The sequence below is a fragment of the Squalius cephalus genome, assembly GCF_949319135.1.
Source record: "Squalius cephalus genome assembly, chromosome: 9".
Classification (NCBI taxonomy): Eukaryota; Metazoa; Chordata; class Actinopteri; order Cypriniformes; family Leuciscidae; genus Squalius; species Squalius cephalus.
This window is the reverse complement of record NC_137130.1, coordinates 12951744-12972273: the sequence shown is the minus strand read 5'-3', so window position 1 is coordinate 12972273 and position 20530 is coordinate 12951744. Positions and strand designations below refer to the sequence as shown.

Genomic DNA, 20530 nt, shown 5'->3' with positions numbered 1-20530 from the left:
ACTGTTTTTTACAGTCAAAGGGTTTGTTATATTGGGCATATATTTGAAGAAGTGGTCATTGCATCTTTTGGTCTTTATACAGAGCTTTATTTGTTATTATATTATTTTATTATATATTAACTTACAACATGTAGGCCTACACAGTCTATTTCCAAATAGTTGAATAATACAGTTTTTATAAAATATCTGAGTTTTTTTTTTTACTGGAATTTAATTTCCAGTTATCATCAATGAAACTGAACTGAGCTGAATAATGACACTATTATCTTGCAACAGCAGCATTACAGCAGAATTAGAACTTAAAAAGTCTAATCAAATTACTGAAGTTTGCATCATTAATTCTGTTACTTTCATGTTTTTGCCAATATTTATACAGTATAACGTGTCACATGTCTGCAATTATGCAAACATCTTTTAACTATAGACAAATTTCAATTTTTTAATATTTATTTATTCATTATTTTCATTTCACTTAAATGTTCATAGAACATATTTTATAATGTTTCCTGTTCTTTTGCACAACACAACGCATACAAGGTCTACATGTATAATTATGGTTGATGACATTGACAGTGATGATGTCAGTGAGTTTTTTGGAGGTGGTTCTGGGTTCAAACGCACAGATGGGAACTCTCTGATCTGCCATGCTGATGCTGTGGGTGAGTGCATCGGTGAGCCGCTGTATTGTGTTTTGAGGATTTGGGCTTAAATATTCAAAATGGCGGACGGAGGAGCAGCGAGTCAAGATGAGAGTTCAGGACCAGGTAATCATTACTGCATTTTACATATTCATATTCATATTCAAACACTCTTTCTCTCAACCCAGAAAAGCGCGGGAGAGAAAGCGTAAACAAAATACTCAAGCCCGGTGTTGCAGGCATATGCACCCTTTAAATAAACGTATCGGGCAATAATTCTCTGTCTGTGCGACGGTGAAACTGGCGATGCAGTGCTACGGCAAATTAAAGGAAAAAATGCCTCCTTTGTGTGATTAGAGCAGTCGCGTTACATATTCATACCGCCGCCGAGCAAACGCCGCTTTGCATATTTTATTAGTCATAATCGGCGACAGCTCGCGTGGTTTTGCACTGTCCCCGGTCAGAGGTTGTAAGAATTTTACAGTTAATCTTAACTAAAGGCTGCTGTGTGCATGCTAGGCGGCTAATGCTACTCCAGCGGCTTTGTGTTGCTGTATAGTGCCGTGAGCCAATCCCACATATAAAGCTTTGAATATTCATTCGCTCGCAATCAGCCGGCGTCTGCGCAACGTGTTTACGGTGAAAATATGAAAGAACAGAGCAGCGGGTTCTTGCTTGGTGTACAGTTAGGACACGGCGTGAATTTTTTTTTTTTAATGCCCATTCTCTTGCCTTTTGTGCCCATTGCAGGCGTGTAGCCCTGTTATGTTATTCATGTGGGCCTTCTAGAGATCAGAATGCGCTGTTCAGCGTATTCTATCAGAATGAATCCATTTCATTGTCGAAGGATGGTGGAACGTGCCAAAATGGAACTCTGACGGCAATTGATACAATGTTACAGTACGGTTGTGACAAATTGATATTTTGTAGCACAGCCAGTGTCTCTGTAACATTGTATCAGTCGGGCTGCTCAAAGAGATGTATGCAGGCATTATGCCAGCTTTATTTGCTAGTCTAATAGGTAATCCTCATATAGAGCCCAGCTTCTCCACTATTGTTCCACCAGCTGTATGCTTTTGTATTTAGTTTATTATGCTCATGTGTATTTAGTTTATTATATTATATTGTCCGTGAACAGGGGGGGAAATCAGTTTTTCTCTCTTATGACAAATAATATTTAGTGCTATAGTTGTCAAATTGCTTACATTAATAAAGGTAACACTCTCAATCCAATCATAATGTAGTTCTAAATATCTGTGATTCTATGTAGATACAAGGGCACAAGTAATCACAGTCGAGATGATATTCAAAACCAATGCACAGTTGGGAGTGTCAAGTCAGTTTTGTTTGTATAGCACTTTTCACAATATTTTACAGAACCGCTTTACTGAACATGTTTGTGATATCTTATAGTCCACAGTTAGCAGTTTAAAGCTGGGCTATAGAGGCAAGTTTACATTTGCTGACGATATAAAAGATCAACCATATTTGCTGTAGTAAATATCACTTTATGTGGGTAAAGTTGAATATATGTATAATAGTTGTCAATTGAAGTTAGCAATTTGTTTTTTGTTGATATTAAGGATTATGAAGTCTAAAAGATTTTGTTTTCAGTTTAAAATATTTTGGTGTAGTGATAATCTAATTACTGTTAGGTATTGTTGCCATGATTTAAATAACCCCATTGTTATATTATTATTATTATACTAATTTTTTAAAGTATTTTTTTAATATCTGAATTTGATTTTTTTTTTTTTTATCTATATATTATGTATATATATAATGTATATGTTTAGCCCTAATTTGTTAATTTCACTTTTATTCCTTTGGCTTTATTTTTCCATCACATTTTGTAATGTAATATTTTATTTCAGCTTAATTTCAATAATTTTTTTAATAGTGCTCTAGTTAACAATAACAACACTGGATGGTGCATATCTGGTTTAAGATTTTGGACATAAGCCCACCCAGTAATGCTTTTATGCAGGTGTTGTCCCATTAATCAACACAGAGCATTTAAGGCAAAAATTGTCTCGGCCAAACAAGATGAAATCATTTTAAAGCTTGCATCACTCTGGTGGTGTCTCACAATAAGAGAAGCTTAAGAGAAACAAATGTGTAAAACAAATTTACTGCATGGTTTCATATTTTGTTGAATCTGCTTTGAAATCCTTTGCATCAGTCTTAATTATCTTTTAACATGAATTCTCTGATACATGGGAATTATATGGTTAACAATTTAAATTAGCATATAATTGTCTGCTTTTGGACATGTCATTGAGTCAGGTGTATCAGACCCTGCTTTTTATCTGATAACAGTTTCACTTTATGTGTAGTGCCTAGAGAAGCAATGTCATGCCATAACTTGTTTGTTTCCTGTGTCCACAGCTCATACCCAAGGTGTAAATTACCCACATAAATTCTTACTTTTAATTTAGTAGTAACTGACACTTTTCAAATGTAGTAGTGAAACTTCATGGCATTTTGCATCTCTTTTTGACCATCTGTCTGTATATATTTTCTTGTTCTTGTGCTTTTCTTCATGCTCTGATAATGTGAACATGGAGAAACACTGCAGGCTAACAGTTAATTAAAAGGATTATAGACCTAAAATCAAGTGAGAGTTTGTGTTTTTTTTGCCAGCCTTTGAGATTTGTCGAACAGTCCTCTTTGTATTTATTTGCGGCAAATTGGAGTGACTTCATGCTTTTTGTGTCTTGTTGTCTTGTTAAATGGTTTTAGGTTTCAATACATGTGTGAAAATTGTGGCCTCTGTGAATAGCAACCATCACACCATCAAGCATCTTGTTCCTCTCTGAAACTCAAGTGGAATGTTTTCAAATATATAATTTGAATATGAATGATATTATTATTTGTTCATGCTTTCTCATAATGAAATATTGAATTTAGTGTATCCTCTGTGCTGCGTTCAGTCATCTTTTTCATAAAATGCTTCAAATGCCTGTTTTAAAAGTATAATATTTGCATAATTTTTTTCTGCTAATTTGAATATAGCTCTCCAGGTTAGTTTTGCCTTTCAACTAAATTTTCGCATGGTTTCCATGCAAGTGGATACGAAGTTGTCTGCTTAAGGAAAATTAAGAAATATAACCTATGAAAGGATCTGTTTTGTTGGATAATGCTTGTCAGTGGTTATCCTCCTTTTGTTTGAGTCGATTTTAGCACTCTGAAAAAGTATTTTAAGTGTCTGCAAAAGTTCCTTTTGGATAGGCTGATTTCTTTATGCTTACTCCGTCAGATCTTTGTTCTAATATGTAAATCTCTGTTGTAATTAGGCCGAGCTTTGAAAATATCAGTTAATGAGGTGCACAGTTAATCTGGATATGCAAAGCAGACTTCGTGTTCTTTTCCACACAATACGGCTACAGAAGTCACGGAATTTGATCCGTGAAGTGTTTGGGTCACAGGGGGCTGTGTGAATAGGATGGTGGAGAATGGCAAGTCATTTACTTCCCGAACAGCTCCATCCTCAACCTCTGGTGCTTAGAAATGTGTAAGAAACACTAAACGCAACCTGCTGTCTTTATGTCCAGATACAGACCTCGCCGTTTTTTTGTGCGCTTTGATCGCATTGACAGAAAGCTCACCTGTTTCACCTAATTTAACCAGCACTCCGTAGGTAATTGGGCTTGTGCATTGACACTCCGGATGTATTTTCCATTCCTCTTTTTTCCCTCCAAAGCGATCCAATTAATATGCTAATGAGATGATAAATATTTATGAACATTTAAATTAGGGAGAAAGCTCTCAGAGCGCCATGCGAAATGAATTGCTTGCAGGACTTCAAAGTGTTGCTCGTCTAATGAAGTGAGGGAGATTTGCATATGGCTTTAATCAGCTGCATACTGATTATGCTTTATTACGGCGCTGGCAGCCGCTCCGCTTCTGTTTCGTTCCAGAATGAAAACGAACTTCTTCACACTCTAGTTGTTATGACAATCATGGCACAGGGAGAGTGAGAGAGAGCAAATCAAGCAAGCCGGAGAGACTGAGAGAAAGGCAGCCACAGTTTCAGCGAAGCTTAGCTGTGCTCTGCACGTGTGTTGTTTTTCCACTCCAAACCGTTTAGTTAAACAGAGACTTCATTGCTTTTGAGTGTTGTCAGCGAAAGGGGTGCTAAGTTTGTTGTGATGCTCGTAGAGACGCTTGAGAAGGCAAGTGCAGCAGCTGCTGGTGAGTGATGTTTGCAGTCAGCAACAACATTTTAAGGTCTGTTCGATTGTATAGTGATGCTATTAATATCTAGGGTTGAGTAGTGGACATGTTTGGCTTGTAAATCCAAATGGTGTAATTAACAAACCAAACATGTCCACTACTCAAACCAAGGAATTTTTTTAAGTGTTCACTTTAAAAAAAATGTCTTGGTCATATGGTTTGAAATAAAAAATTGGAATGGATTTTTTTTTTTTAATGATGTTGGGGATGCTGTCACACTTTCGAAAGTCACTGAATGATTGGTCTTTGAAGAGAAACTGATAGTCCGGTCTTCCTCTGTCTGTTGTAGATTCTAGAATGAGTAATCCATCGGAAACAAGTAAATGTGCAATGGAGAGCGGGGACGAAAACACTGGTGAGTTACCCAAGGAACCGTTGGCTCTTTGGAGATGTCTGGCTTGCATGTTGTGCCTTTCATGTATTTTTCCCCATAGATCATTTGGCCTGATCCTTCCAACACAGCTTTCTTTTACATTTGCATAAGTGAGTTAAAGACTATTAGTTCACAGTTCAAGTTCTAAAGGGTCGCTTGTGCAGCTTTGACTGAGGTAGAGCAATCAGGACAATGTCTCTCAATATATATCACCGTCAGAAGTTTTTTTTTAAATAAGAAAGGCCATGGAGCTGAATAACTTGGCTGAAAAGACCTTTTTGTGTGTCCCTTATCTATTGTGGCATTGCCTGCTTTTCTTCTTCCAGGTGCCCAAACAAATGGACTGGACTTTCAGAGGCAGACTGTGCAAACAACAAGCGCAATCACCAACGCACACGCACAGGCCTTGCTCCAACAGGTATGATCTTTTTCTCTGAGCTCACACACACATTTGTGGTCTGTGTCATGGATGAAAGAGCTATAGGAATTTAAAGATGTCCCCAGGGACATAGTTTTCCTGTGTCTGAGTCACTAAACTGCCACTGTCTTGAACTGTGTGATTATCATGTCTCGGAGTGACTGCTGAGGCTTTCCACCTGATGTCATGAATTGTTTTGTCTATTTGAATATAATGTGTGAGATTTGTCACAACTCTGAAGATTAAAGAATAAAAGCACAACGGTTTATCTCCTGGTTACAGGGGAAATTATTGGGCCCCATATGCTAATTAGCTGCTCTGCAGTTGCTCGGAAACAGATGGTTGAGAATATGCAAATCTATGCAGAATTTACATGTACTGCATAACCGTTTCGTTAATTAGCATACCCGCTCTGCTCTCCGCTTGAAGTCTCAGAAGGCTGCGGTATATTTATATCACCATACATGAGCATCAAACAAAACGTATTTTTGCAAATATAATTTTGGGATGGTCTTAATCTAGATTTGCATTCTCTGACCCCACTTCCACAATGATTGAAAAAGGGGAAAAACACTCTTTATTAGTCCTTATTTGCTTCTACTACCAAACTGGAACATTTAAACCAGCAAAAAAACATTACCCACATTGTGCAATAGAGTGCAACAGTGCTCTATCCGCTTTTTGTCAGCAGCCTTGGTTCCGGAAGTATATTTCCCACTCATTTTTTTCCCATAGGGATTTAAAAAAAGTCTTTGTTAAAGAGTTATAAGCCCTGAATCAAACCAACCAACCAGCTACGAGGTGAATCAAAACTTTAAAAATTTTGATTTAATGCAAAACAGTTTAATACATTTTATTTAAAAATCAGACAAAAATACAGTTACAAGACTGTGTGCTTAACGACCTTTAATGAGGCGAAAGATGTACAATCCCATGAAGCATTGTGAATGACAAAATTGAATTAAAATCTATGGAGAGCAAAGGGAGACTATTACGCCATTCACAGTACTTCATGTGCTAAAGTGTTCTTTTGGTGCGCGATTCTCTAAATGGTGATTTCTTTGCAGAATCATGGGTAATATAGTTTGTCACCAAGGATTCTGCTTTAAAAAAAAATATTTTATAAATAAGTTGAAATAATGTTGGCCGACGTCTTCAACAAAAGCATATACCATCGTAGCTCACAGTAGGTGTGTCTTTTAAGGTTGATAAGTTATCGTTAAAAATCTATTCCTATGTTGTGAAAATGTATCGGATTTTTACTTCTGGAACCTGGAAAATAATTCATTATGGGCCACAAATTGACCTCACCCAGTGTTTTGTCCCTAGTCTAAATTTGTGCTGTCCTAGACATTTCTTTTCCTTTTTTTGAAGTGGTAGAGACCATTTTTGTGTCATGAACAATCACCTTTTGGTTGAAACTTACTAGTCAATAGCACAAAATATATATTATATATCAGACATGTTAAGATCACATGATCAGCCAAATACTACATACTTTATCTATGTGACTCATATTATCATACACTTTAATAATTGTATTAACTATAAACAAGAAGTATATTATTAATAGGGATGTCAATTTAGCACATTAATTAGTTGCGATTAACTATGGGCGATAAACACGTTAAAATTATTAATGCTTTTACGCACCCCGGCCCAGATCTTGTTTTACAGAAATTTAGTTACGAACATGATGCAGGGTAGCGGCTGACTGCGCGATGAAGCCTATAAGAATGCTTTTTTTTTTGTTGTTGCTTAATTTCACCAATAATAATTGTTCCAAACAAAGCTACAGCAGAACTGTTGTTCTGCTTTTCAACACAGCAGTGTTTCATTACTGAATGAATACGTGGTTTTTAACGAAATTGAGGGAGCCAATGATTCAGTGACCCATCCATACAGACGGCCACTTGCTTTGTTCCTGATTGAATCAGCCGTTTGAATAAATCTGTTGAATGAATGACTGAATGACTCACTCATTAAGACAGCGACTTTCCGCCAACTACTGGCGGTTTAAGATTCCTATTTAGAGTGTCATTTCATTTTTCAATCACATGCATGCCACCTCTGAGCTTCATTAATCAGTCTGTGTAAATATACCTAAATGGCCACATTGTAATAAATTCTATGTTGAATCAAAATGTTTAATTCTAAAGCTAGTTTTTGTAATGTGTATTCAGTGCTCATCTAACACAATAATGACTTTACATAATCTTTTGGGGGGTAATTTCTCAGCCATAATTGATGTGCTGTTAATTAGATTAATTAATCTGCGTATGTAATTAGATGATAAAAATGTAATCGCTTGACAGCCCTAATTATAAATCGTGGTTAACTGTAAATATCACACTTCAACAGTGGCAACTGAAAAAACCTGCAACTGCCTGAAATGACTGCTTATGCCTTTTAGTAAAATAAATATGTTATAAAGCTTTGTGAATAATGGATTAATTTACACCGTAGTAGGAATTCCATGGAAATCTGTAGAATTTTGTGTGGGCCTTGTGAAAAATGTGGTCATAATAGATAAAATGAATTCCTGTCTGTCTCTTTGTGTCCAGTTGACTTTGACTCCAGCGCAGCAGCAGTTATTGATACAGCAGGCTCAGGCTCAGCTCCTGGCAGCAGCGGTGCAGCATTCAGCCGGCCAGCAGAGTAGCACTACAGGAGCCAGCATCTCTGCCTCCGCTGCTACCCCCATCACCCTCTCTCAACCCATCCAGATCACACCTGTAAGAGAGACACTTTCATTCACTCCTAAAAGGGGCTTGTTGTATTTGAAACTATAATGACGTTTAATGTAAATTATCCAGTGATTTATTCAGTGCTTTTGCTTGGGGCTGAATTTTCTAGTGCTGTTGTTTTTAATGAAGAAGCCCCATTCTTTCATTATAATGTTTTCATTTGAATAAATGGCATTTCAGTAAAGGCAAAACAAATTGATTACAGACGTTAACGAAAAAGCTTTTGAAATGTAATCACTAATGAATTTAATTACATTTAATTCACTTAATTACTAATAAATAATTCAAACTAACTGTAATTCACAGAGCTCAACAATAAGGATTTGCCCTGGCAGTTTTTTCACCTGTCCTGGGGATGTCTCAAGTGTTAAAGTGAAGTGTATTTTTAATTAACATTAATAACAAATGAAGTTTGAAAGATTTGGCTTTTATAAGGATTCATAATTTGCAGGAACAAAATCCATGTCCCCCAGCTCTTCAGCTATTTACATGAAGAAAGCTGCATCTAGAGTATTTGGAGAATCATTGTACCCAAAATAATATAAGATGTCAAAATTTTAAACACTTGTAAATTTGCGAAGAGGAGGAATTTACAAGGGATAAAAGATTTCCGAAAACAGTATATCATATGCTTAAATGATATACTTTGCTGGTTTTAATGGCAACAGCAATTTCTTTTTCAAACAAAATTTAAAACGTCTTTACTGTCAAATTCATTGTAATTGATGAGGTTGTCATGGCAGTCATAGCTGCACTGGTGCACTCCGGAAAAGTGGCGCACACTAACATTCTTCTTACTATATGTGTTTGTGTGAATCAATGCAGCAGTTACAGCAGCTGCAACAGCAGCAGAACCTCAACCTGCAGCAGTTCGTGCTGGTCCAACCGGGCCACCACATCGCAACACAGCTGCAGCCCACGCAGTTTATCATCTCGCAGACGCCACAGGGCCAGCAGAGTGAGTCCGGTGTCCTCTTAACCTCCTCAGATCTCTTTTATCCTCTTTTATCTGATTGTTTTCTCCTTCCTCTTGTACTAAACAGGTCTCCTGCAAGCCCAGAACCTTCTAACTCAACTACCTCAAAGCCAAGCCAACCTCCTGCATACCCAGCCAAGCATCACACTTGCCACACAGGTCAGGGATATCCCATTTACCCACTGGATCCATTTTTATTCAGTCCAATCAGAGAGAGTGCACAATCCATTCCAGACTGTTATTTATTCTATTTTACTGGTCTTATTTGTTAAAATACGCTTCACAGCCTGCGACACCCACACGCACGATAGCAGCGACCCCCATCCAATCCCTCGCTCACAGCCAGACGACACCAAAGCACATCGACACACCCAGCCTGGAGGAGCCCAGCGACCTGGAGGAGCTCGAGCAGTTTGCCAAGACCTTTAAACAGAGACGCATCAAACTGGGCTTCACGCAGGTAAACCAGGCTTCACTAGTCTCACAGTTTGTTGTCTGTTGTTGATTTCACTATTCAAAAGTCTCTGCTGTTTAGTCATCCAGGTCATTGCAGAAATCGTGACTTATTTTTAATTATTTAAAGACATTTCTTCTTTAACAGGGACTCATTAGGTGACTCGAGTAAATTCTGCCTGACGTTTTCACTGTTAAAACGTGATTTTATGCTGTTGTGTTGCATGTTCCAGGGGGATGTTGGCCTTGCCATGGGAAAACTTTATGGAAATGACTTCAGCCAAACCACCATTTCTCGCTTTGAGGCCTTGAACCTGAGCTTTAAAAACATGTGCAAACTGAAGCCTCTGCTTGAAAAATGGCTCAATGATGCAGGTATGCATTTTCTCTGCTCTGAGCCATCTCTCTCCTTTTCCCTCCTCTCTCAAAATAACATTACATACCATGAAGAATATTAGAAAGGATATGAAGATTCCTGTCGCATTCCTCTTTAGTTTTGGAGCTCCTCTCAGGATACTGCAGCTCTCAGCTCTCTTTTCTGAATCCGTCGGTGGTTTGTTATATAAAGCACATCTTTAACTTGAATAATGTTGCTAAGTAGTACAGCTGATGCTCTGAGGCATGTCTGCATTGCTGTTTGCCACAGGTGCTTATATCAGTCTCTCTTTGTGTTTTTGTGTGCGCTGTTTGTGCAGAGAACCAGACTTCTGAACAGGCCTTGTCCAGTCCCAGCTCTCTTGGCTCGCCTGGGCTGGGCATAGAGGGCTTGAACCGCCGCCGCAAGAAGAGGACCAGCATCGAGACCAACATCAGAGTGGCCTTAGAAAAGAGCTTTCTGGAGGTGAGCGACATCTCACATCAGAGCTTATTCTGAGACCGTGATTTAAGTTTTAATGGCACAAAATCATCCTTCGGTTTTCATTGTCAATGAAGGCTCGAGGGTTTAACCCGACCACATGGCAATGATAATTAAAATTGTGACACAAAATTTTTCTTATTATTAAACAATCAATTATTTAATAATAATAATAAACTATTTTCTGTAATTCAGTTTACACAGATTTATATTGCATTTAATTCTTATTCTTATTATTTTATAATTTACACTTATTAATAACTATATTTTTGTAATTCAGTCTCATATTGTATTTCTTACCATTTCTTATTATTTATTGTACTTAATACAAAATAATAATTTATGGTTTACACTATTATTGACAATAATAATTATGTATTTATAAACAGATCTATATTACATGGTTGGTATTGTTTTTTATTATTGTTATTATTATTTGTTATTATTTGAATAATAATAATTAGTATTTCTGTGCAGTAATTCAGCTTACACAGATTTATTTTACATTGCATATTATTATTATTATTAATAATATTATTAGTAGTAATAGTACTTTTATTACTACTGTTTAATAATGTTACTGTAAAATAATCATTTCTGTAATTTAGTTTTTCACAGGTTTAAATTAATTTGTATTATTTTCTATTAGTAGTATAGTTGTTGTTGTTGTAGTAGTAGTGAGTATTTTCAAATAATTATTACCATTTTATAATAATAATAATAATAATAATAATACAGTGTTCTATAACTGTGTAAATATAAAAGCCTCCTCTTTAACTGAAAGATATGTATTGTGACAATATTTGTGTACTGTTGTTTAAATTGTCCCAACCTCAAATTTTCCTGCTGAATTGTTACCTACTAAAACTGTGGACTGCAGACTTGTAGGTCTTTGTGAATTGTTTTTGCCGTAAGGGCGTTTCTTGTGCATTTGCCCTTTTTAAGCAGAACCAAAAACCTACCTCTGAGGAGATCACCATGATCGCGGACCAGCTCAACATGGAGAAAGAGGTGATCCGAGTATGGTTCTGTAACCGCAGGCAGAAAGAGAAGAGGATCAACCCGCCCAGCAGTGGCAGCATCTGCAGCACCCCTATCAAAGCAATCTTTCCTCACACCACAACTCTGGTACGTGACATGCAAACTGCACCCCCCCCCCCCCCCATTCAGACCAAAAGGTCTGATGGCTTAAAATAGTGGTAACCTCTTCTTTCTATCCCGTTTCAGGTACCGAGTACAGCCAGTCTTGTGACCAGTAACACACCGACTACGATGACTGTCAACCCAATTATGTCTCTCACCAGCACTAGCGTCGGTTTCACTGGTAAGCAAGACTGAAATGATGAAACTTTCCTATTGTTCACCTTACAATCTTAAAAAGATGATTGTCTTCCTGCAGGCACAACTATTGGCTCGGCCACCACTAACACGGCATCGGTCATCTCCACTGCACCTGTGGTCACCACCGCAGCATCCTCTCCTTCGCTCAGCCCTTCCCCCAGCGCAGTGCAGACGTCCTCAGAGCAGGCTTCAGCTCAGGAGATAGTAGCGGCAGTAAGTCAGGCATCTTCCTCCCTGGCAAACACTCTGGGCACTGGGCAGGTGATGGTGGCGTCACCCAGCCTCACAGCTGCTCTGCAAGGAGCCGCCCAGCTGCCCACCAGCGCCAGCCTCGCCGCCATGGCTGCAGCCGCTGGCCTCAACCCTGGGCTCATGGCATCCTCACAGTTCAATCCTGGGTAAGTGTATTTTTATTTTTCTGACAAGCTTGTAATGGGATATCTTTGTGTTTAATGTTAATTCCATCTTTTTTCTGGTGTTTCCTGTGCAGCGGGGCTCTTCTTAGTTTGGCGCCAGGTGGTCTCGGAAGCGCGTTGAGTCCAGCACTGATGAGCAACAGCACCTTGGCCACAATCCAAGGTGTGTGGAGCGGCAAGTACACTTGTATTTACATTATGGCTCTGCATGCGCTTGTTAGTCTTGGTGTCACCAACTTGTTTAAAATAAACTACTGTTCAAGCATTTGAGGACTTGATTAATAGAAAGTTCAAAAAACAGCATTTTGTTGAAATAGATATCTTTTGTAACATTCTAAATTAGTTTTTTCAATTGATTCTGTCCTTGCTGAAGGATTCATTTATTTAAAAAAAAAAAAAAAACTAAAGCCACTGGAAGGCAAGCCTGCAACCTTTAGCCAAAAAAGCGTAATGGCTAACACTTTGGCAGTACACGGGGAAGGAGACGAGGCTGTTTTTTTTAATGGATAGCAATGGAGGAGAGGCTTCACTACGATGAATGAATCGCAAAAATGTTTGCTAAAATCTTGCTAACATGTTTTACACTAAAAAATACCTTCATTGTGAACTATATGTAGATTTTACCTTGATAAAAATATCATTTTTTAAGAGAAGGCAGAGTAGAGTAGGGAATGTTGCGACAGATAGGATTCGTTTAAGGCATTACCACCAGAAAATGTGTCGTAGGCATGTTATATATTATATTAAAAAAAAAATTTGTTCTCTCTATGGCTTCCAGGTTTCAACAAATAAATTAAACTTGAATTGTAATGATTTATGACTGCAGTGCATTCCTAATAATGATTCAATGCTTTTAATAAATGAAGGTAAACAAAATATAAAAATTTGAATAAATAAATGTAGTCTTTATAGCTTCCAACAATTAAATTACAATTTTAGTGACTAGTATCACTACTATATATGCCCAATATAAAGTTGTTTTTTAATGAACAGATTCAAATCTAATCTTATGTGTTTTTATGCGCACTGTCGTGACCAGAAATCTGGTCACTAATGTCACTGTCATTATATGATAGGCTGAGGTGCCTCGCGTGATCCTAGTTAGCCGTTACACTTTTTACAATGATAAAGAGTTACATACCCTTTCATCTCACAATAATAAGACAATCTCTGAAAAAACGTACTGACGCCAAACTTTAGAATGGCAGTAAAAGTTTAGTGGCACTGGTGTCAGTCTACACCCTCAAAAGCTTTCTGCATGCAACATATTTGCATACAATTCAAACATTGTAAATTACTTATTTGCATATAATGCAAACCACCTAGGTGCATTTGGTCTGCCATTTTGTAGTTTTTTTGTAGACTTTTTTTGTGGGGCTGTTGATTTAACATGTTAATTTGGTGTGATTTAATTAGGGGAAAAAATGTGTTAAAATGCAGTGTAAGAATACGTGACCTTTGTCTGTAGTTACAAATTAGCTAAAATATTTCATAAATGAACATGCAAGGAATCTGAAGAACTGTAAAAAAATGCGTGAACCATCTTATCAGTTAAAATTCCTATATTGCTGCATCTCTGTTCTAGTAATTTATTTAGTTTGTTTAGGCAACTGCTCTGTTTCGAACACCTGAAGTTCTAATGTTGTTCTTTGTCTTCCTCTTTAGCTCTGGCATCTAGTGGCACTCTGCCCATTACATCACTGGACGGGAGCGGGAACTTTCTGTTTGCTAACACCAGCGCTGGCAGTACCCCTAACCTCATGACAACACCGCTCTTCCTGAACCCTCAGAACTTGTCACTGCTTGCCAGTAACCCGGTCAGCTTAATGTCTGCGGGAGGGGCTGGGGGTGCTGCCGGAGCCCTCAATCTGCACATCACCGCTGATGCCCACCAGAGCGCTGTTACCACGGCAACTATGCCCGCCTCCACCATCACCACGGCCTCTAAGGCCCAGTGAAAGCTTAACCCACTCCTCTCCTCTTCTAGACCCCTTTCTTTAATCTCTTGCTACCACCAAAAACAAACCCACTAAAAAGGATTTGATGTTGTTTTAACGTTATTTTACCGTTTAAGTTTGTATGTTCTAACTTTACAGATATCTTTTTCACACATTAATCTACGATGTTTGGACCTCATTGTCGGGTTGACTTCAACCAAATCAACAATAAGCGAATGTTGGCGTCACCACGGAGCTTGCATCAGGAGAGCAGAAACCTCCCTGGACATTGTTCCAAGTCTCTGTGCGACGCAAAAGCATATTCGTTTCAGCAAATCCACTCTCTCCCATTTTCACATTATACCTCTTCTTCAGAGGTACTTCTGAAATGCTTTTAACCAAAAAACTTTGTTTACTCTGTGTTGAATGATACCTTCTTACTGCTGACAGTAACCTCTTCTTCACCGTAGAAAAAGGACACCTTATATTCTTCTGTCTATGATCTCTTCTCTTTCCAATGGAGATCCTGCTTTACAGATGTTCCTGTCCTCCTGGAACATCTCCTTTTAGATGCACATCATTTATTTTTGTCAAACAGTGGGTTAGCTTTATGTCCTATATCTTACTAACTTGTGGTTACAAGGCTTTAAATGGAGTAATAAGCGGCTGTGATGCGGTTTCATTGCTTTAAGGAATCGTTCGACTGGCCTTTCTTTCTAGTGAATATTGTTTTCGAATAATTTCGTAGTTTACTCGGTAGCAGAAGACTAGTCTGGGTCTGAATTCTGACCCAGCCACAGGCTTATTTAATACTAAAAGCTTTAACGAATTATGAGATGATTCGTCAAGGAGGAGTTGTTCAGCGTGGGCAACAGTGACTGAGCAGTGCCGTCTACTTTGGAGCTTCAGTAACTCAGAGCTCACAACTCTTACGTTAGCGTCAGGACTGTGTAACCACGTAAGGTAAACCTTACGTGTTTACCTTACATGGGATGTACTTTTGGTATCACCACCTGATTGTGAAGGTGTAAGTCAAGCGAGTTGGGGTGGATGATATTCAAGTTTGTTTTTGTTTTTTAGGGTCTTTGATTTTCTACTTGTGCACAGTATCTGTACCAAAAAACTGGATTTGAGAACAGAAGTTCTGCTAAAAACCGAGCAGACTGCAGTCACGCTTTAAGAGGTCTTTATTTCGGAGGTCTTTGTATTGCCTCCATTTCAAGATATACCAAAAATCTTTGTTATACCTGTTGCTGTATATTGCTACTGTAGCGTAGTTTAAGCCTAAATATTTATGAGCAAAGGCTCTCGGTAGACCACAGGAAATATAATGCAATATTTTGATCTTTTCCAAAGACGAAAACAGTTATTTTCTTTCTTTCTTTTTTTTTTGTTGAGATGGCTGTCCCTCCTGTTTTGTAGTATCAGTGCAACTAACCAAATAGATTCGAGTCGAGGTGAGAGTAGGGAGTGATACTACAGCAAAGTACCAGTTTGAGGTTTGGGATTGTCACTTCTGCCAGTAATTCATGAGGACTTTGAGTGAGAAAAATGGGGGAGTCTACTTCCCATTGTTTCAGATAATTGAAAATTGTAAACGTGCGTGTGTTGGAAGTAATGCAAGTGTGTTCTTACCTGACAGGCTTTTTGAATATTTCCCTTTTTTGTAGTTACAAGGTGCCAGATTCAGTCCTCTGTAAAATACACAGAGACTTCTCGTCCCTCAGGCCCAATGTGCTTGCTATACCATAGAGCAGTGGTTTTCAAACCAGGTCCTGGGGACCCACGGCTCTGCACATTTTATATGTCTTTCTTATATGTGTTACATAAGGTAGATGTACAAAATGTGCAGAGCGATGGGTCCCCAGGACCAGGATTGAAAGCCATTGCCATAGGTTTTTAGTTCCCAATCCTGGTCCTGGAGCACCCCCAGCACTGCACATTTTAGATGTCTTCCTAATCAAACACGCCTGATTCAACTCATCAGCTTTGTTAGTGAAGACTCCAAGACCTGAGATGCATCAAAAATGTGCAGTGATGGGGGTACTCCAGTAGTGGGCCTGAAATATCCGTTATAAAGGGGCGAGAACATAATTAGGGGGTTTAGCCGGATGGTCTGTTTTGTTTTTTTCCTACCAATGTAATGCAGCCATGATGTAAAGCTTGAACCAAAGTCGATTTCTCACTAGCTGCTGTGCCTGTGTGGGCCAGTGCAATGCTGACCACACTTTCACTACTCACTACTGACATACTTTACCATTTATTAGTCTTCTTTTAAACCCTATTCTTTCATCTTGCATTGACCAACAAATCGTGTTCGGCTTGATGAAGAAATATAGCCTCTCTAGCGCAGCGCTAACTTGAGAACACGATTTTTAGCTCTCGATATTGAAGCATTTAACGATCCAAAGAGAATCTTAAGGGCCTTGTGTTTAAGTGCTGTTGAGATTTTGGGAGTCTGTGTCCTTCGTTTCAGTCTTTATTTTGGATGTGATCTCTTGGGTCTCAATACTGATGCTGTGTTTCAACAAATGGAATAGCAATAGAAATATCAAGAGTCCACCAAGATAATTGAATTTAAAATCCAGAAAAACCTGTGGAAGTGCAAAAAGGCCCTGAAATTGCTCCATGGGACAAGGTAGATTTTTAAGCATTGCATTGGTACATTGTCTAGACTTGGATTTTATTTCTTAAATGACCAATAAATACAGGCATTCTGGGAGAATTACAGTAGTATTTCATTTCTGTAGCATTGCTTTTAACTCTGTCACATTTTTAATTCTGTCACAAAGAGATCAGAGTCTCCCCTTATTGTCCCTTTTGTGGTTTGTTACTGTGTCCCTTTCTGTAATTTTTTTACGACTCTCTTTTTGTTAGCATCGCTATTTGTTTTATTGTAATATGATTTGAAATACCTCAGCAGCACTTACATGAAAGGTTCACTTTAGGAAAAACACCAGAAGTCAACTCCAGAATGTACAAAAGCTGTTTCTAACAGTCCATTTTTAAATGACCAACATGTAAAACAAAACTACAAAGTATAACAGGAAAATCTGTAATAATAATGTCACATAAGTCTACTACTGCTATTTCAAGTACTACTACTTAAAGGGTTTGTCCAGGTTAACTTGTAATATTTTGTTATCCTACTTGCCAAAGTTAAAAAAAAAAAAGCCTTTGTCTTTGCGGCTGGGTCTTGTTGCTGCTCATTCCGCTGGTTCTGTCCGGAAATGTCAACGTAGCCTCTCTGGATGTGTAGATTTATGTGTTGTTTTGCGCATTAGTGTCATTACCCGGTGGTCACCGGGACTGTGGGGAGTTACTGATATATTTATCTGAGGAATGACTCAAGATTAGAGAACTTCTTTTCTAAATTCTATATATATTCACTTATGTAAGATGCTCATATTTTATATTTGAACTTATATCTAGTTTGAATGTAGTGTTTTTGTCATGCTTATTCACTAAAAGGAAAAAATAACAAAAAATGACTTCATTTATATGATAGGTATTCTAAGAAAAAAAGTCAAGACCAAAAATCGCAACCACACCCTTGTGATGTGGGAGTGGCTGTTGTGTGCCCCGCCCACATTAACATGTTTGTTTGTTTGGGTGGGGCTTGTGATGGTGCTCTAAAGGAAAGCCCCCAGCTTTAGTTGATGCAACAGACTTGATAGCACCAAACTACTCTTAATTTCTTTTCTTTTTTTACATTTGGTTGTTGTTTTTGCTTTTTATGGATTTAATTTGCCATGTTGCTTTTTAACAATCTTTTACAATCATTTGAATTTAATTACTTATGCCTTTTTTTGTATATCATGAGGGAGCAACGTCACTGGCTTTCTTTGTTTGACAAACTTGCGTTTATCATTTATGCCTTACTATTATTTCAGAGTTTGACACATTGTAGCAAACTGTAATATGTTGATGTTACAGATGATTTTGTTTGGTTGTGAACTTGTGTGTGCGTGCATGAGTGAAAGATGATGCAACAGGGCATGCACCAATGTCAAAACTCACACGGTGCATATCAACCATGAAAATAACGCTGTGAGTTTAATTTGTGTTTTGTGATATTTTGGAAGTGTTGCTACCTATACTGTAGGTATAATTCAAGGCTGTTGGATACCTGTTGAAAGCTTTACTAATAACTCAACTCCAGCTGATATGTAGGGGGCGCTAGTGGTGCATTACTTTGAAAGATGACATTTTAGAGAGGTTCTGTCTGAGTCCATATCTCAAGTGACTCATTTTTTCGGAAATACAGGATTTTTTTTATTATTTTTTTTTAAGTGGATATAAGGAAGCATCATACATCATTTGATGCAATTGACCACTTGGCTGTAAATGAAATCCTTTTGAACCTGTGTGCACATGAGATGTTTCAGATGTGATTTATCCAAGGATGTTGAACCTGGCAACAGTTGTTGCGGATCCTTTTTTTGGCACTTGATTTTGGCGTGTGTGGATGCTCTGACTTGTGATTGGATAGTTTCTTGATTGTAGCAGGGTTTGCCACTGTAGACCCTTAGTCTAGTAACAAAATAGGATAGTTGCAGAAGAGGTCATGCACCAGAGAGCCGAGCGAGAGCTGGTCTGAGTAAAGGAGCTGTTGTATACCTCATTTATAACTCGAAACTGAGTAAAAACTAGCTTTAATCTACTTCAAAAGATGAAATAAAATAAAAAATAAAAAACAAAGATCTGTCCTAGAACAGAAGCCTGCAGATGTCTGTTTAAAGTTTAGAGTGAGGAACCGGATGATCCCTAGAAGGCTGCGCGAGCTCATGCATATAGGAAGCCCATCCCACTTATTTATATACAACTTTTATAGAAATTTAAGTTCACATTATAGCTCCTTATTCATTTTATACCAAAGCTTTTTTTATGATTTGACAATCGTCGCCTTACGAAACCCCAAAAACTATTCGGAAACTTTCGCATGGTGTGCGCTGTTCGTTCTGGGTTTGCTTGTTCCTCACCTTCTCAGTGGTAACCAAAGACTTTCAAAGTGATTGTATGGACTAAACTCTCTCCTAGTTCCCTGCCTCAACCATTAGCTTGGGGTTTGAGATCATCGATCAAAGCATGTGGCTGAGTGGGCGGGGTTTAGCAGAAAGAGGAAGAAAAACAGCTCTGCCGGCTTCTGGAAAGGACTTAAAGTAACCCCTCACGGGCTGGGTGATGTTTATTAATATACGCTGAAGGATGTCCTGGGCTCACTGCAACCTGCTCAGGATAAACTGTCCTCTGGAGTTCCACTCTGTGGCTGCAGCAAGGCAAAACTGTTTCTATGATTGTCTACAGAAAACATGCAACGTCTCTCCATAGTCGTCTTTTAGGTGCCGTCGTCCCGTGGTTTCGCTGTTCTGTCGATGTCTTTATCTAGCTTTGCTGTATCCACTATCATGATTTCAATTGGTTTGATCAGCTGTGCATCAACTATGCATCGTTGTCCTCCATCCTGCAAGGACACGGTCCTTTTCAGATGGATTTTGATCTTTTTATTGCAAGTGGAGGGTCGAAAGCAACTATAAGCTCTATCCCAAAGCAAAAATATCCAAATATGAAATGTTTTACAAATGCAGATACCAAAGATTCCTCTTCCTTCCCAAACCCTTCAGCTTGTGTATTAAGAAACAGAACCCAGCTCTGACAGTAGTCCTAACCTCAGTAATTCCAAAGCTTAGATGTATATTTTGGTATTTTCCTGAGATGCTTATGGGGGGAAAAAAGTTTGTCGTTTTTAATTTTCTTGTTCGTTGGATCTGTTGCTCTTTTTCTGTCACAGCATGGAATTTAACTGCAAAACTGTCTTACTGTAGGTTAAAGAAATAGTATTTTTGTATGTTTTTGGATGTGTCAATGTATGTGATATCAGTTTCACTGCCCAACTTATCATTGTTTTTAAAACAAAAGACAGAAAAAAGGTTAAGTTAAAAAAAAAAGACAATGTACATAATACTTTAGTCATTGATTTCAAAAGAAATCTCTCTCTATACTCTCATTTCCATATTTCCTATGGCTAAAGCTCAAGGAATGTTCCATTTTTCACTCTGTCTCATACTGTAGATTGTACTTCTATATCTCCCTTCAGAACGCTGTAACTCACTGTTGTAATAGTGATGATTGGTTGGGT

General features: G+C 38.1%; 1 protein-coding gene across 4 annotated transcripts; it reads left to right on the top strand.

Annotated features, from left to right (window-relative positions):
- The first annotated feature begins 621 nt into the window (after positions 1-621).
- On the top strand, positions 622-20440 carry pou2f1b (POU class 2 homeobox 1b). 4 transcript variants are annotated; one of them, XM_079881236.1, is made up of 14 exons: positions 622-764; positions 5164-5229; positions 5574-5665; positions 8230-8400; positions 9238-9370; positions 9456-9547; positions 9675-9848; positions 10075-10216; positions 10537-10682; positions 11646-11825; positions 11925-12021; positions 12097-12436; positions 12529-12617; positions 14120-20440. In XM_079881236.1, exons 1-14 carry the CDS (start codon positions 719-721, stop codon positions 14410-14412), a joined length of 2061 nt encoding a protein of 686 aa, XP_079737362.1. In that variant the 5' UTR covers positions 622-718; the 3' UTR covers positions 14413-20440. The 4 variants fall into 4 exon arrangements, with proteins under 4 accessions (XP_079737362.1, XP_079737360.1, XP_079737361.1 ...); XM_079881234.1 differs by having other exon boundaries at positions 12529-12629; XM_079881235.1 differs by having other exon boundaries at positions 623-764; positions 11643-11825.
- Positions 20441-20530: the final 90 nt, after the last annotated feature.

Excerpts from the sequence above, each read along its gene's own strand:
- pou2f1b (XM_079881233.1), top strand. The coding sequence starts at position 719 with ATGGCGGACGGAGGAGCAGCGAGTCAAGATGAGAGTTCAGGACCAG. Across the intron at positions 5,666-8,229 it reads CACAGGCCTTGCTCCAACAG|TTGACTTTGACTCCAGCGCA; the intron begins GTATGATCTTTT and ends CTTTGTGTCCAG. Across the intron at positions 9,371-9,455 it reads GACGCCACAGGGCCAGCAGA|GTCTCCTGCAAGCCCAGAAC; the intron begins GTGAGTCCGGTG and ends TGTACTAAACAG.